Raw genomic sequence first — 27159 nt, 5'->3', positions numbered from 1 at the left:
CCAAGTCCAAGCTGACGCCTGCAGGGTTTAGAACATAGCACACGGTCAAGATGTTGCCAGCATCCCAGAGGCCCAATATCATTGTGGGGTAATAGGGGGAAACCATCCAGGATGCTTGTGGCTTAACCCCGGGTCAGCTGAGATGCTGCAGCTCCGAGTCATCATGGTGTTGCTACAGAGTCTGGGTCATCCAGGCTCCCAAGTATCCGGTGGATTTCGTGGAAAACAGAGAAATCAAATGGGGGGTAGGAAGGAATATCTGTTAAATCAGTCCAACACATGTTCAGCATCACATGGGCTCATTTGGAGATGCTATGATACAAGCGAGTTGGAACAACATACTACCACAGCACAGCAACAGGGCAGTCCTGCAATGGGATGGGGTGCTGCCCTGACATCAGGAGGTCTCCATGCTGGGGGTGAAGGCTGGAAAGACTGGATTGAGCAGCCAGAGGCCCATTTCAGGGGAGCTGACGGAAGACCCAACCCTGCCTAAGGTTATTTGCTGCTATCAAGAAGCCAGTGCCCAGGACCAGAGTCCACATGTGGAGAAGATGCCCAAGCCTCTGCGGCTTGAAAGCTGAAAGTCCCAGGAATGACAGGCAGAGACTACAGAAGGCAGGAAAGAGAAAGAGGAGATGGGGCCGGATAGGAAATATCAGACGCACAGGAGAGCCCAGCCAGGGTCATAGCCGGAGTCAGCAAGCCCCATCTCCTGAGCCTTTCTCTGAACTCCCACCCGCACCCCACACACTCATGCATCTCAGCTGCAGACTCTGCTGGTCCGGGACCCACCTTGCAAGATCCTGGGTGGTATCCCTTCCTTCTCCTGCCCACCACCTTCTTATGGTCCACCCTTGCCCCTTGAAAACAGAAAGCCAGGGAAGTTGTGGCTGATGAGGAAACACCTACCTGAAGGAGCACAGGGCATGTAAGTGGAGCCCGGGGGTGCTCTTCTATGAGGTCTCACAGATACTTCAGACCCAAAGCCTTCTGAAATGAAGAAGGGGAAACCTTTTATCTAAAGCGGAGCACGGACCACCTCACCAGTCTCTAAGGAAGTGGGCACGAGAGGATCTTTCCAGGGACTTTAGTCCCCAGATCAGGGACTGCAAACAGAAGTGGCTTGTTGGGGGCAGGCATGCCATGTCATCGCTGGCAGGGGTGTGGGGGTGGAGGCTGGGCAGCAGCCAGGATGGCCCTCCCTCGAGGCAGGGAGTAGCAGGAGCCGTGGGAAGGGGTGGCGGCAACCAGCCCCGGGCAGAAGGAAACAACCTCCCACCTAGGCACTCCTCCTCCTCTCACAGCCCAGGCTGTCAGGAGGGAAGAAGGGCCTTTTCCTTAGGGAGACCCACACTACCCCCTCCATCTCCAGATTGTAGGCAGCTCAGGAAGCAGAGCAACTGGGCCACGTGGCCCACTGCTAAGAGCGGGAAGACAGCTGCCCGAGGCAGGGCAGTGGAGGAGCCGCACAAGAGCTGGGAATGGGGCGGGCTTGGATAGCAGCCCACAGCCTTGGCCTCTTGGGACAGCTTCGAAGGCAGGTGTCTGAGATCTCCTGTCTGTGGAGACTGGGTGTAGGCGGAGCAGGTGCTGCAGGGGTTAAATACAGCAATGTATTGCTTTCAAACAGGATGTTTTCTGCCACTTTTAGCTCTTCCCCAGACACGCTCAACACCCCCAGCTGCAGTAGAGCTGACTCTAGTGCCCAGACTCTGGATCTTAGCAGCTGGCAGGGGGGGCCAGCAACGAGGGACGGGCAGAATTGTACCCTTTCCACTTCCACTCACACCCAGCCCTGCTGGTCCACCTGCAGACGTAGACAGACAGACAGACAGACAGACACACACACACACACACACACACACACACACACACACACACACAGAGTTTCCTTCTCTGATGCCAACAGGAGGTGACCCTGGCAAAGGCCTTTAAGTCAGACCCCAGATGGGGTATGTCTAGACCCCAGCTTTTGTTTTTCTTTGGAGACCTCTGTCTTCCAGTAGCCTAAGCAGGGAAGGAGGAGAGCTCAAGGGGCTTTCAAGACCTGGGCCCAGTCCCAGAACTGTGAGCCGGCTGAGGCCACTTGCCACCCCTTCCAGCACTACCAGTTCCCAGGGAGCATCGAAGAAAACACCAGTGGACAATGAGCCGAGATAACCTAAGCTGGGCTGGCCCCCACCAGGGGCATAGGCAGTGGGAGGTGTCTGCTGAGGACAGGCGTGCTGCCACGTACTCCCGAGCCAGGCCCTCCTTTGCCTGCACTGCTCCTACTGCCCAAGTCCTTCCCAGCTGACCACGCTCTGCGGGGTTCCCCCTCTGGCCTTATTGACTCCTCAGGCTCCTTTCCTGGTGCGCAGGAAGGTGAGGTGGGGACAAGGTGGACGCAGAAAGGAGCACTGCTTTCCTATCCTCAATCCCTGTGGTTTTCAGAGATCAGAGGTGACATCCAGGTAGACCACCACCCTGGAACTTAAAAAAATGTTTCTGGAGTATTTACTACATGCCAGGCCTGCTAAGCTCTGCATATATTATTTCATTTAGCCCTCACAACAGTTCTGTGACGCAGGGAGCAGTCCTACTTTACAGGTAGCAAAGCCAAAGTTCAGAGCACTCTGAGTGACTTGCCCAGGGTCCCACAGCCAGGCAGGCGGTGGTGCCTGGGGCCAAACAAGGACGGCTGATTGTAGTGCCCAACTGGGTCCTTTTCCAATGACAATCATCAGAGCAGATGCCTACTGCTCCGCACTGGGCCCTGCTCCATGGCTTTTCTGTGTACTCACTTACTTCACTCTCACAGCAGCCCCCTCCAGTGGATACTTTACTGCCCAGGTTAGGGGTAGAAACTGAGGTGCAGGGAAGGTGATCGTCTTTGGAGCTGGATTTGAATCTAGGTAGCTTAGCTCTGAGTCATTTCTGCATCCCTAAGCCCCGGACACCTTTCACTTCCACTAAGTCGGGAGCAATGCAGAGAACAATCCCCAGGTCATGAGGGAAGAACCCGGTGATTGTTCTTGTCCCTCCAAGGATCCCAGGCCAAGGGACGGCAGGCCTCAGCCAGGATCCATCCACTTTCTGTCACCCAGCCCCTCTCATCTGGGAAAATCCCATCCAATAGATGAGCCTCTCCTCAGTCGACTTTCCAGTACTGGATGGTCCTTTTAGGAGAGATATCCTAGATTCAGCCTCTGAGTCCAAGTGCAAACCTATAGGAAAGTGGGGCAAAGACACAAGGTGGAAAAGAGGACAGGTGGAAAAACTGCTTAATACCTGCTCTCTGCCACGTCACACGCCCACCCCACCAGCAATTCATGTTCTGAGTACACAGAACATCCCACTGCTTTTGCTGGGACCGTCCCCAGAGCAACCCTCTCCTGACCCTGCTTTAGAAATACCAAACCCCCAGCACTGAGCCTCAGAGAAGCAGAGCGGGAGGAGCTCGACTGTGTAGAAAGCCCCTGGCTTCCATCCCTCCAGGGCCTGCATCCCACATCAAAACCCTGCCTGACCCTGACCCCAGGCCTGACCTTGCCTTAGCAAGAAATGAGAAGATAACATATTTCCTTCCAGTCACTGAAGCCACAACCATTGCCTCTCCTACACATCTGCCTGTCAGCCCACACCACAGGCGGCCCCATCTTGCGACAGCTTCTGTTAAATGGGCATCCCCAGGGCAGTCTCGCCTACGGCAGTCTTGCAGGGTGATAACTGCCAGGTGTCCTGGGCAGAGCCCTGGGAAGGCAAAAATCAAAGTCCCTCATGGCTCAGTTTAACTCCGCATTGACTGGACCCGCCTAAGGGTGGTAAAGCTGTGACTCTGAGAAGGACCGTGGAGTGGACAAGAAGTCTGACCGCTAATGTCTTTTCTAGCTCTGAGAGCATGCAACTCCAAGACTGGAATTCCCGTCATGAGAAGCACTATTTTTTTTTTTTTTCTTTTTAAGAGACAAGGTCTCCTCTGTTACCCAAGCTAGAGTGCAGTTGCACAATCACAGCTCACTGCAGCCTCTAATTCCTAGGCTCAAGCAATCTTCCACCTCAGACTCTCCAGTAGCTGGGGTGACAGGTGTAAGCCACGCCAGGCAAGAAGGCCTTAAATGAGATGAAGATTTCCCCCTAATCCCTCACTAGCCAGATGAACCCCAACATTCATGCCTCAGTGAGTGAGACTCACTCATCCTCAGATGCCAATGAGCAGGAAGGGCACAAAAGATGTGGCCCCTAATCAACCCCAGGAGAGGGGTTCTCTCTCTGCCAGTTTGGGACTGGGGTGATCTAAACTGGGCTTTCTAATTGTTGACATTGTTTCAAAGTTCCCACTCCTTCTAGAAAGAAATGGAAAGCTAAGCTATTTCCCCACAGAGTGGGAGACAATTCTTCTTCTTCCTAAAGTTGCCACACACACAGTCAACCACGTGTTGGGCTTTTCTAGGAGAAGATATACCTGTGTGTCCGCCAGCCACAACTGCACATGTACTTGTGCGCGCGCACCCTTGTCTTGCTATTTTTCGTTTCATCATCCCTTAAACTCTGCCCCATCGAGTGCTGAGCACTGCATGACCTACCTGACTTTTTATTTGTCATCTCTTTTTGCCTGGTGCATAACTCAGGCACAGCAATATCATGGCCAGCTAAGGTGATACCCTCTCTTCCTTCTCCACCATCCCCAACATGTACCCATTTTCTTTGTCCACAACAGTCTCAGTATCTCCCAGAAGAAGCTGACAGGGAACAGAGTGATAATAAGGGGGAGAGGAGAGGGTTTACTGTGTAAATAGAACATATCCAAACTACTTCCTGCCCCGACTGTCTCCCCAGCTCCTTCATACACACACATTTTAAACATGGGTAAGAATAGTTAGAATTATTTTCTACAGACCACAATGTCCACAGTAAAACCCAATAGATAACATTCAGCTCAGAAAATCTCAAGATTGGAAGGCAACAGCACCACCTAGTCCAATCATCTTAAATTTCTTCTATAATATTCTAGCCAAATGGCTTTCTAGCCCACGTTTGAATAATTTTCCTAGTGGAGAACCATCTCCCATGGCAATCCACTCTCTCTGGATGACTCTATGCTTAGAAAGCTCTGTATCATGCACAGATGGAACAGCCCCCATAGCTTTCAATGGCTGCTCCTAGACAGCTCTTTGCAGCCATGTTAGACAAACCTACTAGGCCATTCACACAGGAGCTCTAGAGGAGGGATTAGGGGGCCACCATATGGTGCCATATGCACATTAGTAAAATGAGCCCTGGCCAGGCGCGGTGGCTCATGCCTGTAATCCCAGCACTTCAGGAGGCCCAGGCTGGTGGATCTCTTGAGGTCAGGAGTTCGAGACCAGCCTGGCTAACATGGCGAAACCCCATCTCTACTAAAAAAACAAAAACTAGCCAGCGATGGTGGTGTGTGCCTGTAATCCCAGCTACTCAGGAGGCTGAGGCGGGAGAATCTCTTGAACCAGGGAGGCAGAGGTTGCAGTGAGCCGAGATGGCACCGTTGCACTCCAGCCTAGGTGACAAAAGTGAAACTCCATCTCAAAAAAAAAAAAAAAAAAAAAAAAAAGAAGAGGAAAAGAAAAATTAAAAAGAAAAAGGATCCCTTTTTCTAAGACTCTTAGACTTTTCTAAGGCACTAAGCCCTAAGACACTTCACTTCCATCAGTCAGAAAATTATCATAAAAATAGAACACTCTACAATGCTTATGTCGTGAGTGAGGTTGCAGGGGAGAAGCTGCAGAAGATAGCCTGGGTTACACTTAATTTTGATTTAGACCCCGTCAACTTCCCAGGTTTGATCATGATCCCCATAAGAAGAGTGAGTAAGGTGGTAGCACAGACAGCGTCTGCCTTTGTGGTCTGCACCTGGAGAGAACAGCGTCTGTTCCACGGAAAGGGCCCGTGGAGCAGCGTGAGTGCTGGATGTGCTCCCAGCAGGGCTGCCGCCTCCTCTGTCTGCCACTTGGCTCTTTCCAGAGGAGGCTGGGTCCCAGAAACACAGCTCTAAATACCTCTAAGAACGTTTAAGAGGCTCACCAGTCATGACTGACTGAATGATGGGAAATTCAGTGGCTGATGACACCGGAGTTGCAGGAAGGAGTTTACCCCTGAAGCTTGTTCTTCATTAACCCTTTTGGGACTATGCATCACCTTTGAGAATCTGCTAAAAGTCATGGACTGACACCCCCTACAGTATCAGGATATATCAGTCCATTTTCAAGCTGCTGATAAAGACATATGTGGACTGGGAAGAAAAAGAGGTTTAAATGGAATTACAGTTCCACATGGCTGGGAAGGCCTCATTAATACGGTGAAAGGTACTTCTTACATGGCGGTGGCAAAGGAAAAATGAGGAAGAAGCAAAAGTGGAAACCCCTGCTAAAACCCATCAGATCTCGTAAGGTTTATTCACTATCACAAGAATAGCGTGGGAAGAGGGGCCCCCATGATTTAATTACCTCCCGCTGGGTCCCTCCCACAACTCGTGGGAATTCTGAGATACAATTCAAGTTAAGATTCGGTGGGGACACAGCCAAACCATATCACAGGGCTCATGGGTCACTCCATGGAAACCAGGCTACACACACTCATTCACCAATGCCGCTCTGGGGAGCTCTAGCAGCTTCTTGGAGCGTGGCAGGACTCAGAGCAGGGAGCCCATGAGGACTCAGGCAGTGGGGCAGGAGATATACGGCTTACTTAGATAGATTTCCACTTCTTATCAACAAGTTTTCCCGCAAGCTGCTTTTTTCCAGTGGAAACTCTGCCCTCAGCTTTGTCAACAAGATTTCTGGGCTGATTACTGCTCTCCAGGTAACAGGCAGGCTATGCTGGAGAGTGGCCGGTGACGCATAGGGGACTGGCCCATTTAGAAGCTACAGTCCAATCTCTCTGGTTTTATAGCTGAAGAAATGGAGGCCACACAAGTAGAACCATGGGTATTTAGAGGCTGGGAAGGGTAGCATGGAGGAGAAAATGGGGAGAGGTTGGTTAACAAATACAAAATTAAAGCTGGACAGGAAGAATAGATTCTGGTTTTCTGCAACACTGCAGGGTGACTGTGGTTAACTATAATTTACCTTATATTCCCCAAAAGCTAGGACAGAGGATTTTGAATGTTCACAACACAAAGAAATGATAAATGTTTGGGGTAATAGATAAGCGAATTGCCCTGATTTGATCACTGCACATTGTGTACCCATATTGAAATATCACTCTGTATTCCATATGTACAATTATTATGTGTCAACTACAAATAAAAAGAAAAAATTCTAAGAAAGTCAATAAAAACAAGAGAAGAGAAGTACACTCCCTTAATGTGTGGCCTTGGACATGTCACTTCCTCTCTGATGGCCTCAGTCTCTTCTCAGTCTCCTCTGAGGTAATCAGAGAGGAAGTGACATATCCAAGGCCACACAGTAAGGAAGTGTACTTTCTCATCTCCAGCCTGGCTTAGTCCAGGAGCCCCAATCACCTGCCTGAGTAGCTTCAGGGCGAGAGTGTGGTGTGGGGTAGGAATGGGCCATGGAAACAGGTGTGTACTCTCCCTTTGGGGCTGAGAGTTCCCTGTAGGAGGCCTGATGCAGACTGCAGCAGTACCACCAGCACTGACTACATCCTTACAATCAACACAGAGAAACAAAAAAGTCGCTAGGATCACCTACGTGCTCCTCCCTGACCAACTCCAGCTCCTGGCTTCAGCTCCCATGGCCAGAGACATGAACAAGGACTCAAGACAGAGAGTACTTTAGAGGGAAGTGGGATATGCCTGGCTTGAGCTTTCTCTACTCTGAGTGAATTTTCCTGGGACACTAGCATGGGAGTACTTCCCAAGGATATCTGCTACAGGGAAAAGTTGATGAGACAAGGAGGCTATTTGTTCAGTGACTTAAAGACCAAGAAATAGAAACTGGGCAGACCCAAAGAGAGAGAATAGGTCCAGCCCTTCTTTGGGGAGACCCGAACTACTGCTAGTGTTAGTGCAGCTGATAGCTAAATGGGATTTTCTCTAAAAATAAAAGCAAAAACAAAAAAGCAACTCAAGACAGCAGAAGAGGGCTGCTTCCAAGCCATTCCCAAGCCCAGCTTCCAGTGTGGCTGCGTGCGTCCCTCCAGGCTAAGCATCTGTCTTAATGCTGGGACCCTCAGCCTGAGTCCACATAGGCCTAAACCACTCTTTTTTTTTTTTTTTTTTTTAATTGTACATCACTCCTTTATTATGCTGATCTGGAAAAAGGATTTAGTACAGTTATGCTCAAATGAACACTGGGCCCATGTGGCAGGTCCAAGCAACTAGAACATGATTCAAAAATCCGTGAAAGACACACTTAGACAGGGCCACGAGGCATTTCACTGCCACGAAACAGAGCAGGGAGGGATTCTAAAACACACAGCAGGAAGCACTCCTGCCCCTCAGAGGTCAAGGAGCTTACCCCATATTGGTATGAGGAATGGCTTATTTTCTGATGACCACATGTGGGACTATTTCAACTGCCACGAGAAACCCTGGAAGGGTTATTGTTTTGTATTTTATATATATATATATAAATATATATATATATATATATATATATATATATATGTAAATCTAACACATAAAGTATATTCAGGACTGATCCCAACCTTCTAGAGCCAGCTCCTTTGGGGTCAGGGAGGAAACAGTTGTCACATTACCATGCAGGTTACATTCTTCTTCCACTGGAATGACCAGAGCGTCCAGTCAGTGACCTGACTGCAGAAGAGCAAAGGACCGGCTCCTGGGGGCAGACAGGCTGTCTTGTTTCTCCTCATTGGTTATGGCTTAGCATGGTTCCTCCCCACAAGTCCTAACTAAACAAAACACTCGCAAAAACCCAAGTCACTACTTTTAAACTCTCTTGGATAAGGGGAGCTTTCCCACAGCTTGGACTGAGAACCTGTGCCCTAGAAGTGCTCTTCTGACTAGACTGTATGAAGGGAGAGGGTGCAGGAGACAAAATGGCTAAAATGAAAATGGAAGCCACTGGTCCCCATCTGCAGCTACAACTCAAGATGTCTACAGATGTGGTCAGTGTGACATGTGCAGGAGGGAGGGGCAGAGGGACCCGACGGGCAGGGAGGGTGCTCCTGGGGACAGTAGCCTGCCCAGACCTGAGCCACTCTTGCTCAGGCAAACCTCTCTGAGGCCCAACCACCTACCCCTATCCAGGTGGCCAGGCTTATTCTCCTTATTTTCCTTCTGGGACCAACATGATCTCTGAATCACTCAGGCTCTTCCTGCATTGTATCAAAGGTCAGTATCCAAACCCCAGGTCCTACCAGCTCCGAGATATTTGGGATCCTTGGGATCAGACCCCTTGCCTTTGTCCAGCTACCTGGGCCAGCCTATGCCCCTGGCCACCTGACCACTGTTCAGATGCCCCCAGAGCCCATTCCTGTCTCCTCATCTACAAATAGGGACATGATAATACCTGAGTCTCAGGTCTTGTGTGGGATCAAATGAGCTGATCTCTGAGTAGCCCTCAGAAGGGTGCCTGGCACACCATAAGCTTTATATGTTAACTTTATTGGAACTGTACCTGGCTTTAGTATAATCACTGGAGAATCCAGGAAAATGAGAAGATCTTCAGGCCCCATAGAGGTGCTGTGAAGGGCAGGATGCCTGCTTCTCAGTCCCAAAAGCTCCACCCCAAACAAACATTGCCCAGAAAGCCACAATTTTGCTGAGCTGGGAAAAAAACTGACCACCCCACCCACTGTCTGTGGCTTCTAAAACTCTTCCAAAACTTCTTGGGGTGAGGAGATGTGAGTTGTTCTAATCTCTCCCCTAACAATCAGAGAAGCTGAGGTACAAATCTAGACTTTTCCTCCAAGTAAAAGATAAAGCCTGTGGCTCCCAAGTTGTCACTGATTACCAACCCTTATACCCATTGTCCTTCCTGTCGCTTCTCACCCAGTGTCACCTCCGTGCCCCACCTCCCCCATTATCAAGTGCTGGTCCTGTACCTGCATCTGTTATCACTGTAGTGGGACCTGAAGCTTGACTACCTCCAGGATGCCCCTCTGACTGTTACCAGGGCAGCGGCACTACCACCACCCATTCCCACCCACCACCACCTGCAGCAGAAAGCAGAACTCAGGAGAAGGCTGAGGTGGGTGCCGAGGGGCTGGAGTCAGGAGCTGGCAGCGAGAACTGTGGAAGCCCTGGCAGAAGAATGGCCCCACCATTCCACTTCACCTAGACATGGGGTGGGCTCTGGCTCAGTGGGCCTGGACTCCTGGCTGCCCCAGCTCTTAAAGGCCTGGGAAGGCCATTCACTTATCCTGGGATAGATTCTGAAGCCTGTGTCAGAATCAGGAAAGGATCCTCAGGGTCCTCTGAGATGGGCAGGGCTGGGTTAACTCTCCACCAGGCAGCTCCGGTCCCGTACAGGGCTGATTTGCCCAAACATATCCTCTCCAACTTCTGGGTTATTAGGGAGGGGTGGACACTTCCCCCGTACAGTGTTCATGCAGCTTCTCGGGACCTGGGCCATGTGGGAAGTTCCCACTCACTTTCAAGGGCAGCAGCAGGCACCCCAAGGTGACATCGGCCGCTCCTCCATTTCTGATCTGAATGACTTCCCCTAAAGAGCTTCTCCAGAGTGGTTTGGTCAGGCTTCTGGCCATCCTTCTGGGTAGGGTCCCTCTTGGGAACACCCCTGAAGGGCCAGGGATGGGATGTGGCAGCATTTCTTCTTGGCCTGTGCTGGCCTCTGCTGCCTTATCTCTGATGGGGACGCTGCCTATGTTTAAGTGCCGGCCACACGGAAAGGCCTGTACTGGAAGTGAGAGACGCAGTGGTGAGCAAGACATAGACCCTGTCTTCTGGGAGCTTACAGTCTACTGCGGATTAGGGGGTGGGGATGGGGGACAAACAGGAACGTCCAATTCAGTACGACACGTCCTACAATCCAGGTAAGTGCCAGGTCTAAAGGGAGCATATGCGAAAGCCTCTGCCTCATCTTAGTGAGAGAAGAGAAGAGAAGAGAAGGCTCTTTGGAGGCGGTCCCCTCTCAACCTCTCCACGGAGACAGGAAGGAGCAGAGGAGTTTAATGTGGTAGTGGTAAGAGGCGTAAGGAGCACTCCAGGCAGAGGATACTGCACATGCAAAGGCTGAGAACGAAAGGGAAAGAACATGTTTGGGACAGAGAAACTCATTCAATATGGCTGGAGAGAGGGAGAGGGCGCCAGGAAGAAACGCCCCAGCTGACCACGCTCATGTCAAAGGCCTGTAGGAAGTACATTCCACTCTTTTCTCTGCTTCTTCAAGTTAAACCCAGTGAGTCTTGAATATCAGGAATTTTAAATTATTGCCATGATTTTTTTTTTTTTTTTTTTTTTTTTTTTTTTTTTTTTTTGGAGACGGAGTCTCGCTCTGTCGCCCAGGCTGGAGTGCAGTGGCCGGATCTCAGCTCACTGCAAGCTCCGCCTCCCGGGTTCACGCCATTCTCCTGCCTCAGCCTCCCGAGTAGCTGGGACTACAGGCGCCCGCCACCTCGCCCGGTTAGTTTTCTGTATTTTTTTAGTAGAGACGGGGTTTCACCGTGTTAGCCAGGATGGTCTCGATCTCCTGACCTCGTGATCCACCCGTCTCGGCCTCCCAAAGTGCTGGGATTACAGGCTTGAGCCACCGCGCCCGGCCTGCCATGATTTATTGAAACTGAAGACTTTCAGACCCCATTCAGATCCCCATTCCAACCTGAATCCACCTGGAGGGTTGTGAAGAAAATAACAACAGGGCCTCTCTCATTGTTTCATTGAGAGGTTAGCCACGCATAGGCCTCTTCTGCAGCACAGCTGAAGTCCCAGCCAGGGCACACACAAAGCCACTGTCCCCCATAGCCCTTCAGGGAGATCCTGAACCCTGAGAAGAATAGGACCATCAGTAGTTGAGCTAGAAGGGAGAGGTAAAGGAGAGAGACCTGAAAAATTCAGCCTAGCTGAATAGAAAAAAAAAAAAAAAAAAAAAAAGGGTTTTGTGGGAGAAAATCAAAAGAAAGAACAAATGATTCAATAAGGGCAGATGGAAGGAAGGTTAGTGAACAACTCAGCTGCCATATCACCAGTGCAATCCTTACTTAATTCCTCAGTCTGTCCAGGGTGGCCAGATATGGTTGATGGGCACAGAGAGAGGTGAGTTGCCCACAGCTGCAGGATCCTCAAACCTGCCTCCACCAGTCCACTCAGCCCACTCTGTTCTGGTCAACAAGGTTAATTGCTCGTTGCCAGGAATTTGTCTAAGGAAGGGCATCAGGCAAAATACAGGATGCTCACAGAAAACACGCACCACCGACGGGTGTGGAACATCTCATATGCAGATAGGCACATGCCAGTCCATATCCTGAGTCTGGCTGTCCAAATTCACTGCTGGCCAACATGACACAAGCCTTGTCTTACCCTCAGAGCTATAATTGAAGATAATCCTCTTGGTTCAATGTTTCAGATCAAATATCAGAATCTGTCTGGAGTATCCTTCCCCAGGGCCACAAAGTGGTAGGAAACAGCTGCCTCTGTTCTAACCCTTGAACCCTAACCAAGTTAGGATTCCCCTTCCCCAGCCCTACCCATTGGTCATCTCCCTCTTCTTTGTTTTTCTTTGGTAGCCAGGGGGCAAAGACAGAACAGATTTAAACCACAGAGTACTTTCCATAAATGCTGCCCCAGGACAGCGAAGGAGCTAAACTCAGGGTCCCTAGAGGAACAACCTCTTTCCCTAGAGGAGCAACTTCTTTCCCTCCAGGTGGTCAGCTCTCTGCAGCCCCCGAGTTGCCCTGAGCCCGGCCTGCTGCCCACCGGGCCTCTGAACCAGCTGGCAGAAGTTCCACTCCCTGCACTCAACACTCTTTCTGGCAGAGCAAACACCCCTCAAGAAGGAATTTGATGTTACTCAGAACCTAGTTTCAATTAAAGGACTTGTGGGTGAAACCCCATTTCCTCTGACTGGGCTGGGCCCCACTAGGTCAGTTGGAGTTGCTGCCAGGTAAGCTGCAGACAGGTAGCATCCTAGGGAGGACGTCAGTGGCCAAGGTCCATCTCCGTCCCGGGGGGAGATGCCCACTGCTTCCCTTCACTCCCCCGCCCTTACTTTTCCCAGAATTCCCCCTGACCTGAAAAATAACTCTGTAGCTAGGCTGGTCTGTAGCCCAGGATTGAATTTTAACAGAGATGAAAATAATTCCCCCAGTGAGCTATTTTCTGCCCAGCTTTCGGAACATAGCTCAGAGTGACAGGCACAGTGGGGCAGGGGAGGCTGGCCTCGGGTCACTAACTAGGGCGACTATCCATTTAGGGCCCTTCCCACGTACACTCCCGCACTCTTGCTGGCACCAGATTTTATAGAGGTAACTGCCTGCCACACCTGCCTCCACCTGTGGATCCACATGGGGCATGAGGGTGGCAGGATAGGGAAGGCCCACAGGAGTCAGGGGTTTCCATCCTCCGTGGCCACAGCTCTTACAGAATGCAAGGAAGAAGAAGAAAACGCTGCTACTTTACCAAGCCTCCAAAAGGAGGTTCTATAAGACTCTTGTGTCAGCTGAGATAAATATTTTAAATATGTTATAAAAATTGTTACACTGTAAAATTACACTCTATAAAAATATTAGCTATTGCCTTACTATTATTTTTCCAGGTATTTAAGAATAGGAAAGGAGGAGGAATAAATTCAGGTAAAAAGGGGAAGGCTGTGAAAAAACACCGTGAACGATTGCATGGAGCATGATCCATTCATTCATTGTCTACCAAGCCCACCCCCAAACTTTCTACTTTTTATTTTTTTATTTTTTGTTTTTTGCCTTAAGACTTTATCCTCTGTTAGTTTCCTTTTGATTTTTTCTCACACAACTTTTCTTCTAATACCTACAGGGAAATACCTTCCTGAGAAGACAGAGTTTGGGAGGCAGAGAAGGAGGAGGGGAGAAAGGAGAGGAGGGGAATGTATTCTTGGAATGTCTTATTCTGAAAGGTTTCTTTCTAACTCACAAGGAAGAAACACTCTGTATTATAAAGCTATTATCACACGCTGGGAGGGGTACCTTCTAGTACATTAGTAAGGAATTCTACATGAACAGAGTTTTTCCCATCCCACTGTGTAACAGTCACCTGTGAAAAGAAACTACCAGAGGATGCAGTGGAGCCCGCAGGGCAGACCCGACTGTGATGTGTGCTGTTTGCCACCCATCCTCCCCCATCACCAACAGTGATTACACATTTTTTTAATTGGCTGTCAATGTTTTCTAAATCAAGAGGTTACATTTTTGAAAAAAAATTCTGAATGTCCAGCTTTCTATGAAAAAGTTGGGTAATCTGACCACACCAGGCCGAAGCTCCTGCTGGAAGCCTGCTGGGCCAAAAGGGGCTGTTCCTATCAACCAGCATGTGTCCTCCAGTCCATCTCATAGGGTCTGCATCCCTCCAGCCTCGCTCATGACCCACCTGGCCCTGGCCCCGTGACCAGCCCACAGTGACAGCGGAGCTCACGGTTGGAAGTGCAGGCTCTGGAGGCAGCTGGCCTGGGTGTGCCCAATGCTGGATTCTCCCTACCACTAGCTGTGCAACCAGAACCAATGAAATGCACTCTCTAAGCCTCTGCTTCCTCACCTGTGAAATGAGAAAAATAACACCACCTACTGCATAGTCTGTGAGGAGTCCATGAGATAATCACGTCAAGTGCTCAGTACAGTGCCTGGCACGTAGTACCTGCTCAGTAAACGTTAGTGCTTATTATTGCGCACAATTGCTGTAATGACTTAAGGAGAATCCATCTGAGTTGCAGCCCAGTTTTTGAAGATGATTTAACAACACAAAACAATTTGCCCTTCAACCCTCCTTTCTTGCTCAGGGACCCGGTCTACAGACAAAAACCATCTAGTGAGTATATCCGTGACATGTTAGTTATTGTGTGGAGCAGGGGCACTTCAGAGATAGGATTCAGACCTGTTCCTGGGGCTCGCAGTAGAGTGGGGGGAATGGACGATGGCACACTCACAGCACTGACAGGTGGAGTTACGCACAGAGCTCTCCCCACAAGCCCTGCCCAGGACCACACAGGAGCTTGGCATTCAGGAGGACCTGGGGGTGGATCTGATTCTTTTCTCCTTCTAGGCTCCAAACCTTTCGGGGGGCTTCGCTAAAGGACACCCAACCTCGAATTAATTCCACTCCATTTCCAGTTTCCCAGACTGTGCACGTGATTTCAACAAAGCCGGTCAGGTCTCAAATGGAGTTCATTATAATGGAATTTTACCTGAGGCAGCCCCTCCCCCACTTCTTAACATCATGGCACCCAAGATATGGGTGTGCTTGCCAAAGAGGCTGGGCAGAAGTCACTTCCTGCCCCTGGCAGAAGTCTGGAAATTCAGAGCTGTTTGGAACAAAGAACTCTGCCCCGAAGGTGTTTTCCAGCATCTCCCTGACCAGACTGGAACTGCCCCATTCACCCTCGTACCACCTGCTGCGTTTTTTCCAGCCCTCCTAGACAGGAAGGAGAGGAGGGAAGACTGAGCTGAATGACCAGGACACTGCAGGAAAGGCAATGCGCAAGTGAGGAAGAGAACGTGCATTCTGGACTTAAGCCTGAATTTAAATTCTGGTTCTGATTTAGTAGTTCAATGTTTTCGGGCAAGGAATTTAGCCTCTTAATCTCTGTGAACCTTGGTTTCCTCTTCTGTAAAATGGGTATAATATTACCAGCCTCACAGGATTATTGAGAGGCATAAATGAGAAAATGCATGAAAAGCACTGAACATAGTACCTGGAACATAGTGAGTTATCATAACCATTGGTTATTACGATTGTCAGCTATTACATAATATGGTAACCACAAAGGCCAAAGGTTGGTATAGAAAGAGACACTGGGTGGAGCTGGGGTGGAGGGATGGCTGAAGAAGGTAGAACCCTGTCCCTGATCCCAGCACAGGTCTGGGAGCCAAGGCGAGGCCCAGGCCAGAAGCACCTGCCTGCCTGGAGCTGACAGGCACAGACTGGATAGGTAATTACAAAGTTGAGGGCTGGGGTGGCCCATGCAACTGTCCAGCCAGCCACATTCCTTTGTCCTATGGGTGGCTGGGTGGTGAGTATCTGGCTGTTTATGTGGCTACCAGGATGGTGAGTGTGGTCAACACTTTTCCCCAGTAGCCCCAGCAGGGTATTCGACCTTCAAAGGGAAAGGGACTCTCTACGGGCATTTGGCTCCTTTTCCCATGGCATCGCCTCTATTGCCTCCACCCCAACCCTCCAGCTACCCCTTGCTTCTCAGGTTAAACAAGTCAAAAGGCCAAAGAACAAGGCCAGACTCTGAAGAGATGGCCAGTAGAGATTACTAAACTTCACCCCATCTCACTGGAGCCCTTAAATGATCAAGAAGCCCAGGACAGATGTGAATCCATCACTGCCCCAGCCCTGTGTGCTTTGATTAGCTAGCCAGACTCATGGTTCTTACACTTCCATGTCCTTTTCTCAAAATATATATTCCTCCTAATCCACTTATGAAAATGCAATTCAGTAGGTATTAATTGAGCACATAGTATTGGCTCACTGCTGACACCAGGCTCTTGGTTGAACTGAGGAGACCACCAAGTGTTGGGGAGGATGTAGAACCATGGGATACCTCAAGCACTGCTGATGGAAGCCCAGAGAGGAAGGGCTTCAACTGTACATAGAGGCCCAGCACAGAGCTCTTAGAGTCAGGCTGTGGCATGTATGTGGTCACCTGTGCACACTGCAGCAGACAGGCACACATGTGAGCCAGAAATTGGGTCCCTAGGTCATGAATAATACAACTGTTATAGCTAATCATTATAACTGTAGAAACTCATCTAATACAACCTTTTCATTTTAGAAATGAAGCCTATATCAAGTGTTGGAAAGGATGGAGAACAATGGAAACTTTCAACCACTGCTGAAAGTGTTTTTTGGAACAACCACTATGGAAAGCTGTTTGGCACCCTATAGCAATGCTGAACATAGAATTCCATGGGAGGCAGCAATTCCAACCCTAGGTATGTGCCCTACAGAAATTCTTGTGAGTTTCTCATGCACCAGAAGACAAGTATAACATGTACACCCCTAGCAGTACTGTCCTATCGTAATAGCTCAACTGGAAACAACCCAAATGTCCATCAGTGAGAGGAGGATGTACAAATCGTGGTGTATTTTTCCAATGGAATACTATACAGCAGTGCAAACTAATGAACTGCAGTGGTGTGCATCGACATGGATGAACCTCAGAAAACTCATATTGACTCAAAGAAGTGCATCACAGAGAATACACATGTATGTGAACTCCAAAGCCATGTAAAATGAAACAATATAGTGTTTTGTAAAACATGCATAAATGATAACTTACAAAGAAAGCAAGGAGACAATGAACCGAAATTCACTTTGGGCTGGGGAGTAAGGAGGGGGAACGCAAATGGGGAGAAGCAGAGGGGGCTTTTAAGGTGCTGCGAATGCTCCACTCTTAACTTGGGTGGTAGGTTCAGGGTATAGGATTCTTTAATATATACATAAACATATAATCTTGTGTATATGATATATCACAGTTTTTAAAATGAACAAAAAAGAATTGAAGAACCCAAGTTGCAGAGAAGCTAAGTAACTTTTACAAGCTCATCAGCTAACAAATGACAGAGAAATCAATTTGCCAAATCTGAGTTTAATCAGGTGCCAGGACAGCCATTCCTGAGTTCTAAATGGGCCTCACAAGGACAGGCTTCTGGTCTAGAAATTTTGAAAAGAAGTGCAAGAGTCTTTTTTTCCCCACTTGTAAATTCCCAGTGTCTTCAGTAGTACCTGGCACACAGTAGGCTCTTGGCCCATGGGTACTGAATACACATGCCTTTCAAGGGCCTACTGTGTGCCAGGCACTTGACTTACATCACCTAATCCTCACACAGCCCTACAAGGGAGCTATTATTATACCCGATTTACAGGTAAGGACACTGAGATTTGGGGATATTAAGAAACTTGCCCAAGGTCACAGGCTACAAAGTGATCATGCCAAGATTTGAACCTAAGAGTCTAACTCAGACCCTGGGTTTCTCCTGTTCTGCCAGGCTGCTAGCTTCTAACAGCACTACCTAAAATTTTAGTTACCTACCAAGGAACCCTGGGACCCACAGGGGGTGGGGCAGGCTGAGCATTTTCTCTTCCTGTGACCTCTGTCTCCAGGCTCTGACAGAGCAGTCTGTATGGCCAGGCCCAGGGCTGGCAAGCCGTGTGAAGCAGTGGTTACAGGCTGACTCTGCAGCCCTGGGCAGGTGACTATATCTCTTTAGACCTTGGTTTCCCCACTATGCCTGCTGGAGAGGATAACTGTACCTACCCCAGAGAGAAGCTATGAGGATTGAAGGAGACAAGTAAAGCAATCAGCACGGGGCCTGGCATGAGGCTATCAGAGGAGGCTAGAGTCCGTTTCTCCTTCCAGCTGGGCTAGGTTCAAGAGTCCTTAAGGGATAGCCAGGAGAGGGAAAAGGTAGGCAAAGTGAGAATAGCTCCCCATTGGCCAGTGGGACAATCAGCACATAGTAGGTTTTCCATAAAGAGACTTGTTTGAAAGATTGTTTCCTATTTGCCTTCCAGACTATTAGAGTCATATTTGATTCCATACAATTTCTCTGCACAGTCCTACCTCCCTTGGGTTCTTGTTTGCTATTCTTAACCTAAGTAAGGTGACCGAGACTGCCAGAGAGGCACCAAGATCTAAAAGTGCTGGCAGAGGGAGCCTCCTTCTGAGAGGCCACTGTCCCCAGAGTAACCTTTGGGCAGTCCAAGCTTGCTCTCAGGTCAACTTGTTCAAACTAGTTAGTACATCTAACCCCGCAGCTCACAAACATTTATTGCAGGCCTATAATGTGCAAGACAGGGCACTAGTGCCCTGTGGCCATCCCATGAAGGCAGAGGTGGGAGAGTTCCATGCAGGTTAAGAGCGTGGGCTTCTGCAAACCTGAGAGGGAGTCCTGGCTTTCCTCCTCACAGGCTATGACAGCTTGGCATGTTGACTAACCTCATGGAGACTCCATTTCCTCATTTGTAAAGAGAACATAACTTGTTCCTACCTCACAAGACCTAGTGATAGGTCTGGGAGGCACGTAGCACAGCACCTGTTACCAAGTGATTGCTCAGTAAGTAGCTGAAGCTACAACTCCAGCACCAGCAGATGGCACACACTGGATGTGTCATCAGCAAAGCCTTGGGCCTCATGGGTATTCCACAGTGCCTGGAATGTCCCACCTTGCGTAACACCTCCAAGCTTCAGGTTGTCATCAGAAGGCCAGTGAGAGGCAGCAGTTTCTCAGGAACCAACCACCGAGTCTGCCCAGACTACACTTTCCCGCGGGTTGCAGCTGCCCACACCCTGCTCAGGACCAGGACTCTCCCCTGTGCAGAATGAGGACTTTGTATGGCATCTGGTTCTGGGAACACTGCTTAGTCTATTCCTTGGCACAGGACCTGCAGGGCAGGTTTGCAAAAGCATGACACACATTCCGACTCACAGAGTACTGACTTCCACTCCTGCTATTTGTCGATGAGACACCCCCATCCTCCCCCAGCCAGCCTTGGGGTGGGGGTCTCACCACCTCCCTTCCCCACAAGTCACTTCAAAGACATGACTTCCCAAGAGATCTTCACTTGCCCTTTTCATTTGTTGACAATGAGAATGACTTCCTTCCTGGCAGAGTAACTGAGAGTCATCGTGGTGGCTCTGCTCCTTCCACTCCTATGCCCGATCACCCACAGGCTGGACCTCTGGGGAGCCTATCCTTTGCACCTGGGCCATGAGGACCCAGGACCCAGAAGGCAGGACAGTTTCTCTTCCACATGTCGCCACAGCAGGATACAGGCACTGCCATCAATGCCTGTCACTTGAATTGAGCAAGAACAACCTGTCCCCACCCTGGACCATTTCCCCAATAGTCAGACCAGACCAAAGAGGCAAACTCTAGCGTCCTGGGGAACTGACAATGTCTCCTGCAACGCAGCTTCTCCCTGGCTTTGGCCTCCACTTTGCTTATCGTTTCCCCGGAACCTGATTACAGGCGACCTATGTCCTTTATCACAGTGGGCAAGGTTTGCCTACCCTTGCCTTCCTGGCTGCTTACCTGCTTTACAGCCAGACTTTCTGTGGGATAGTGTGGTCCCGAGAGGTCTGGGAAGCTGGATGAACAAAACAAGGAGGCTGCAGATATGGAGGAAGAAGGAAGAGGAAACGTGAGGCCCAGTCTTGGCTCCACTATGAACCCCAGTTTCCCCAGGGGAAGCTGAAGAGGAGCTGGCAGACCTTCCTCTCCCTGTCTGAGGTCGGGGTGGGGCAGGAAAACCGAAGGTGAGGCCAGTCACAAGTCAAGGGTGAAGGGAAGTCACACGAGTGGTGGGCTGGGTCTCAGGACAGGGTGGCTGCGAGCAGTGCTGCCCTCAGGGAAAAGACGAGAATTGGCTGATAACACCAGGGAGCAGTCTAGGGTGTTGGGGTCTGTCCTCAGAATTAAGCTACCCCTGCTTTCCCTTGAGCATTAAGCCTCCCCCAACCTCATCATCCCCTCATCACTGCTGTGACCTCTGCTGAGTTTGGAGTGATGATCACCAGGATGATTAATATTCCATTTTTCCCTGGAGAGTTTGGGTTTATGTCCATTGTCCTGGTATAACCATGCATGGCATCCCCTTTCACTCTCATAAGTATCCCAGTTTGCAAGATACATTACTCAGGACCTCTTTCTAGCATATCCAGGAGGGCACTGACACAGGAAAAGGTTAGGGACAAATCAGAGGGAAGCAGAACAAGCGAGGCCTTGGTGACCCAGAGTGGCAGCCAGGCTGGCTTCAGCCGAGCTGGATCCTCTCAGAACTGGACAATAGTGGAAGGGGAGCCTGAGAACTGCTTCCCACACTGGGGTTCAAATTGTCTTGGAGTCAGGGGCCTAGTCTGGTGGGTTCTGCTTTCTGCCATCCCTCAGAGGGCCTGGAGTCATGCTCGGCACACAAGAGGCTCTTAATCAAATCTGGTCAATTCCTTACTTTCCTCTACCTGCATCCAAAACAGAATTGTAGCAGGAAAAAATGGAAGCTGGAGCACTGTAATTCTTTATTCAGCAACACACCAAATGTCATCTAGGTGGTCCTCCTGTCTCTGGCTCTCTGGCTTCTAGGACCTGACTGCTGCAGAGGCAACAGCGAGTTTCTAGCAGAGATTCCAGATGCCCATCCCAGCCAGGACAGTGGTGCCTCCTTAGGATGTGGGGTAAGGAATCAAACAATGGGAACTCCCTCTCCTGTCTTAGATAACCACCTGATGTAGTAGCCACCTGATGCAGCCCACTCGGCCCCAAGCCTTTCTCCATTCACAGCCTGGGCTTTGGACACCTGCTATCTGTTCTGGGGGTAGAGTGTAGGGGTCCAGGAGGTCCTCTTGGAGTTTCCTCTGGGACTTAGTTACAAAAGAGATCAGTTCTGAGGTCAAATAGGTGATACTACTTAGAAATCATAAACGTAAATTATCAGGGCACCCCAAACAGCATCCGACCTTCCATAATGTTTGTACAAACAAAGTCTGATGGCCTCTGCTGAAGAGGAGCAAAGGGTTGGAAAGGCTTTCTAACTCTCATTTTTTTCCCTCCTTTCTTACCCCATTTTCTAGTTCCTCCTTTAGCTTGGTAAGGGTCCAAGTCACAGCTGATCAGGACCAGCCAAACCCGAAGCCATGGGACCCAGCCAGAGCACAGACTGTGAATTCCCCAGCTTTTTGCAGTTTGAGTCAGCCCCACAGCCGGACTGGCCTCCCAGGACTCTTCTCAAATGGGTCCAGAGAGGCTACTGAGTGGGGGCCATGGACTCTGCAGGGAGGGCTACTTCTGCTCAACGATTTCTAGCACCCAAAACAAAAGCCAGGGAGAAATGTACAGTCTTACTACCTCCTGGTCTGGCTGCATGCCAGTCCTGAAACTGTTTCAGAAAGACCCACAGTTCCCTCCAGCACTTGGACAGGGAAGGGACCGCAGAAGGTCTCTCAACACACAACACTCTTAGTTCATAGAATTCAGGCTCCAGTGTTCAGATAACCCATCTCTACCTCAGCAAACCACCCCCAATCCCCAGCCTGGGTTAAAGCCTTCTTTGCCAACACCATGACTTCTCTGGCCCCAGACTTTCCCGATTTCTTTTGCTCACCCCTTTCACTAGCAGAGACAGGCCGCTAATAAGACCACTAGGCAGAAATGGAATGAAGGGCTGGAAAAGCCTGCAGTGCTGGGATGTACCTCCTGATCCTAGGAGAAAGATGAGACGTAGATTTATCATAAAGCCACCATCCCTTCACAGTCACCTCCTGCTAGAATCATCCCATAGCCATTCCATAACCACTACTGTGTTGGGTATCTGAGCCCCTGCCCATGAGGAAGACCACCTTCCAGTAGGTAGTTGGAGCAGAGCCAAACTCTGCCCAGGAGTTTCTGCAATGCTCAGAAAATGCCTGCCCAACTGCTTGCCTGGGCTCTGGCCCCTTTGGCTTCAACTGAGCCCAGACAGGAGGCTGACTCACTCACCGCACGCACAGAGAAGGAGGAGGAACAAGAGGAGGAGGAGGAGGAGGAGGAGGAGGAGGAGGAGGAGCTGCGAGAAGGGCCTGGACTTGGAGACCCAAGGCTCCCCCAGCCCGGGCTGGGTCTCAGACTCTGGTCCCTGGGTGAAGAGGAGGGGCAGTTGTCCACTGGCCCTGGAGATCACAGGCTGTTCCCTCCTAGATACTTCTGAATCTTCCTCACCACCACTACAGATGCAGGGCACCTCACTTTCCAAACAGAAACTACTCCTTGAGCCTCTTCCTCATTTAAATGCTTGCCCCTGAGTTCCTCTGAACATCTATTGACAGGCTGTCCTGAAAAACTAGGGCCAATTAGGTCTAAACTCATTGGTAGTTCAAAGAAAAGTTAAAAAAAAAAAATTACTTAAAAGACCCAACTCCACCATCACAGGTGGACCATACCTGGGTCCTGTAAGAAAATAAATAAGGCTACACGCCCTCCACTCCAGCAGTTTTGAACACCATCGACAGCCAATCGCTCCTTTTCTTATTCCTCCACTCCATGCCAAGGCGCCCGGACAGAGGAAGGAAACAAATGCTTCTTGTTGCCCAAGTGCTGAGCACTGTGCTAGCGGAGCATTTCTCCTTTAAGCTGCCTAAGCACCGAGGATGTCGCCGCTCCCCTCGCCAGCCTGGCACGAACTTCACCTTTCTCAAACCTCAGTGCCCCTTAGTGTCCCAGCCTCATGGCACGACAGCCCCGACCTCAGTCGCCAAGTTTACCGCTGGGACTTAGACTCTAATGCTCGCACCCGGGATCTCAGGCCCCGGTATCCCCGACGCCCCGACACCGAGTCCCTATCCTGAAACCCCCTTCCCCGCTGCTCCCGGGTCCGCACCTGGTCCGGCCGCGGGTTGGACAAGCTGTTCCGCGCTCCCGGCGCCCACGGCTCGGCTGCCGCCTTTTGACAAGCAGAGACAGCCCAGCACCTGGCCCCGCCTCTCGATCAGGCCCCGCCCCGGCCCCGGCCCGGCCCTCCGCCCCGCCCACAGGTCCAGTCTTCTCCTGCCAGGAGCTCGGTTGGCGCTGCAACCATCTTGACTTGGAATCAACCACCCTACAGGGCACGCTGTAGCCTTAGAGACTCTACCTCGTGAAACTTTCATCGACTGTCGTCCATAGTGCAAGGCACGCTTCTGCCCTCTGTGGGACAGAGTTGTCGATGTTTATAGGTGCGGATTCCCGCTTCAGCCTGCGTTAATCGGGGATGCAGCCCCCCACCCTTCCTGCCGTGGTTCTACCCAGCCTGCTGCGGACGCCTGGGCCAGGTGCGTCCCCTCCTCCTGGGCTGACCCGGCCAGGACTTCGTCGTCCGCGGGACGCTGGGGGGCGCCTGCCAACTGGCACCGGCGGCTAGCTCCGCACGGGTGGGAAATCCCGGGCTCCGCTCGCTATCCTGTTACTGCTGCAGAACGCCAGGAAGCTCAGCCTGCTCCCACAGATTAGGGTAAAAGACCCCTAGGGGCCGAAGTGGAAACCGGAGTTGCATCATCGCTCCCACCCGATATTACCTTGGTAGCGACCGCGGCTTACCACGTTCCCGGTCTGTCGCGAATCTCACCCAAGGGAGCTGAGTCTCAGCTTCCCTGGTCCCTGGTCCCCAGTTCCCCCTTCCTCCCCATGGCATCGGCGTGAAGGGAAAAGATAAAGAGTACGTCCTGAGACCTGGAATTGTGGATGACTGTGGAAAATTCACCACAGAAAATTTTGGCTAAAAGTCATTCTCTGCTTCCCTTGACTACGTGATAGGCACAGCTCTAGCTACTAGAGGAGAGCTGAAAAAGCTGGGGTTCCCTTTTCTAAGAACTCGCTGTGCAGTGGGAGAGTGTATAAATAAATAGCAATTACAACATAATCTTCTGGAATAGAAATGCCCACAAAATCATCCAGCAGTGGATGACCTCTTTTAGCCAGGGAGGATATTGCTATTCGCCTCTTACAGAGGAGGAAACCGTGGCTCAGAGGGACAAGATGAAAGGGTGGAAAATTGAGGCATAGAAAGGTTAAGTAATATGCCCAACATGACTCAGCTAATCAATGAAGGACTAGTGCTAGAGCCCAGCAAATCTGCCGGTGCAATGGTCTCTGAACCATTTCTGAGACAGCCATGCTGGACTACATGATAACCAGCCCCTCACAACTCAATAATGGGGTTAAAAGAAATAGACTGAGATTAAACAGAAGGAAGAACCTCCAACAGTGAAGTTTGTTAAGCGCTGAAACAGTTCATTATGGAGGTATCATGGAAACTTTCTGAGAAGACTTAAACAAAAGACAGAAGAGAGGCACAGTCTTTGACTGAACTTGGGAATGGACCATTTATTCTGAGAAACAGATGAAGTGCCCCTTTAGAGGTCCTGCCAGTCTGATGGATGGATTCTCTACCCGTAATGAAAGTAATAGGAAGAATTCCCTTGCCCAAAGCATCGTGGGAAAGCTAGTGGTGATTCTTGTGGGAAGAAAAGCATAAGAGGAAATTTCCAACTGCTAATACCTTGGGACATTCTCTGGAAGTCCCATGAGCCTCTGAAAGAGGTTGAGCACTCAGAAGTCACTTTTGTGGTGCTTGATTGGTCTGACATCTTGCAAATAAACCTTATCAAAAGATGGTGGATGCTTACTAAGTATTCCATAGTAATTGACAGTTAGTCTTTTTTCACAGCTCTTTGTTGGAGGAGAGGTACTTGTAATTCATATGTGTAAACTGCTTTATAGTATAAAAAGAATTCTTTGGAATATCTTACTTGATCTTTATCACAGCCTTTTCAGACATGAAGAGTAAAAAATAATGTTCCATTGTACAACTGATGTGCAGAGTTGTCAAGGTTTTTACAGCTGAGGAGTATCAGAGCTACTGGACCCAGGTCTTCTCTCTGCATATCCCACTGTTTCATGCTGCCTCTAAAAAACAAAAAAATGTTTCCGTGCATGCACTTTTCACAGAGTTGGAGAACTCAGAGGTTCTGTGTTTGGCAGATTGGCAAGATTATAGATGTCATCACGGTCCCCAGCACATGCCGTCATCAGCCCCATCACCTTGTCTCTAACCATGCTCTTCTCATATTCCCCCAAAACCTTAACTGTTCTCTCTCATCCACCTCTCCAGATCCTCTCCTCTTTCAGGTCGTGCCTGTTCCATCAGGCTTTTCCAACATCTCCAGGCTGAAAGGAACTGTCAATTCTCTGGTCTTTGTAGCGCATGCATTGTCTATATTGCATGATTCTGCACCTGATAATGAACCATCTGGTATTTACATTGAACAAAGATAGATTTTTTTTGCCTGTTTTGTTCTTAGAAGGAAGGTTATTTTGTGAAAGTAGAAAAGCAAGATCATATGAGATTCACTTCTCCTGTGTTCTGTTGTAATCCATAATTGTCTCTGGACCCTACTTCTCCCTAGCCAGGTATACAACTGGAAAGGGAGGTTGCTGTCCCACACCATGTTCTCTTGATGCCTTGATGACAAGCACCATTCCTGCACTACAGAGTTAATAGTTTTAAATTCCTCTATCTTGACTTCTCTATAAACCACGTACCAGAACCTGTGCAGAAGACGTTAATTTTTCTTTTCCCTGAAGTTAACATTTCTCATATTCTCACTTATCCCTGGGATGGGTAGTGGTCTTTATTGGGATGTACAGATTGTTTTTTGTCAGTACTCATCTCTGCCAAATTACATCAGGGAATATCTAGTAAGCACTTGCTTGGCTAATATTAGCCAAGTCTGGTGGTGTGCTAGATACCCTGCTATAGTGCTATAGACTCAAAAATCTGTGTAAAAACAAAAGAGTCCTTCCAGGTGCATCTGACTTTGATGGAAAGATTCCAGAGGCGCTAGGCTGAGGATTTCATTTCATTCATTTCATTCCTGTGCATTTCATTCCACAGACTCCAAAGAAAGGCAGGGCCTGGTCTCTTGACCTCTCTGCCAGGCTCTAGGTACCTGGGGATGGCCTGGGCAGTTGTGGCTACAGTCAGGCCATAGGACTGCAGCTTGTCCTCATCTCTGGGCTTCCCTTTTCTGCAGCCTGGCCACTGTCCTCGAGGCTGGCTGATGCTCTCTGCACCTCTTGCTGTTGTGTCAGAGCTTGAGTGGGTCACTTTGTCCCTGTGAGGCTCCCAGAGACCCTGTCCCCATGGACAGAAGTTTTTTGAGCTGCCTAAAGACTGCTCTGCAGGTAAAAATGTGCCCTTTGAGCTCTCTCTGGAACACTCCCATCTAACTGTTTGTTTTTCCCTTTTTAGGGCCATTTTTCCCCCTTAAATATTTTATGGTTATGGGCACAGTGGGACTGAAGGGAAGCCTCTCTTCAGTAAACACCCAGAGAACATTCTGAGAGACATGGGCATGGAGTTAGAAAGACAGAAGGGACCAGGCCATCTTCTCAGTTTGTTCCCTTGTTTTAGAGATTTTTAAAAAACACACATTAAATTCAGAAAGATTAATTCTTTTATATTTCCTAACCCTTGTTAAGACGAAAAGGATCAAGGATGACTCTCCTTATTTATGTTCCAGATGGTAAAAATAGAATGAATAAATGTAAGAAGCTGTA

General features: G+C 49.6%; 1 protein-coding gene and 1 pseudogene across 3 annotated transcripts in view; one reads left to right on the top strand and one right to left on the bottom strand.

The window, feature by feature from the left end:
* The window catches only part of LOC105470057 (vitamin D receptor), a 70253-nt gene extending 46747 nt beyond the window's left edge, over nucleotides 1-23506 (bottom strand). Inside the window, exons 1-2 of one of the 3 annotated variants that reach the window (XM_011721782.2) lie at nucleotides 23444-23494; nucleotides 913-993 (exon numbers count right to left, since the gene is read on the bottom strand). In XM_011721782.2, the coding sequence (XP_011720084.1) occupies nucleotides 913-931 (19 nt within the window). In that variant the 5' untranslated portion in view covers nucleotides 932-993; nucleotides 23444-23494. Of the gene's footprint in view, nucleotides 1-912; nucleotides 994-20127; nucleotides 20205-23443 lie in introns of those variants that run through there. The other 2 variants (XM_071071821.1, XM_011721785.2) reach the window with 2 other exon arrangements.
* Nucleotides 17117-22774, top strand: LOC105470148 (uncharacterized; annotated as a pseudogene).
* Nucleotides 23507-27159: the final 3653 nt, after the last annotated feature.

Source organism: Macaca nemestrina, chromosome 10 (genome assembly GCF_043159975.1).
Source record: "Macaca nemestrina isolate mMacNem1 chromosome 10, mMacNem.hap1, whole genome shotgun sequence".
Taxonomy (NCBI): Eukaryota; Metazoa; Chordata; class Mammalia; order Primates; family Cercopithecidae; genus Macaca; species Macaca nemestrina.
Note: the sequence above shows the minus strand (reverse complement) of the source record. Positions and strands in the feature narration are given on the sequence as shown.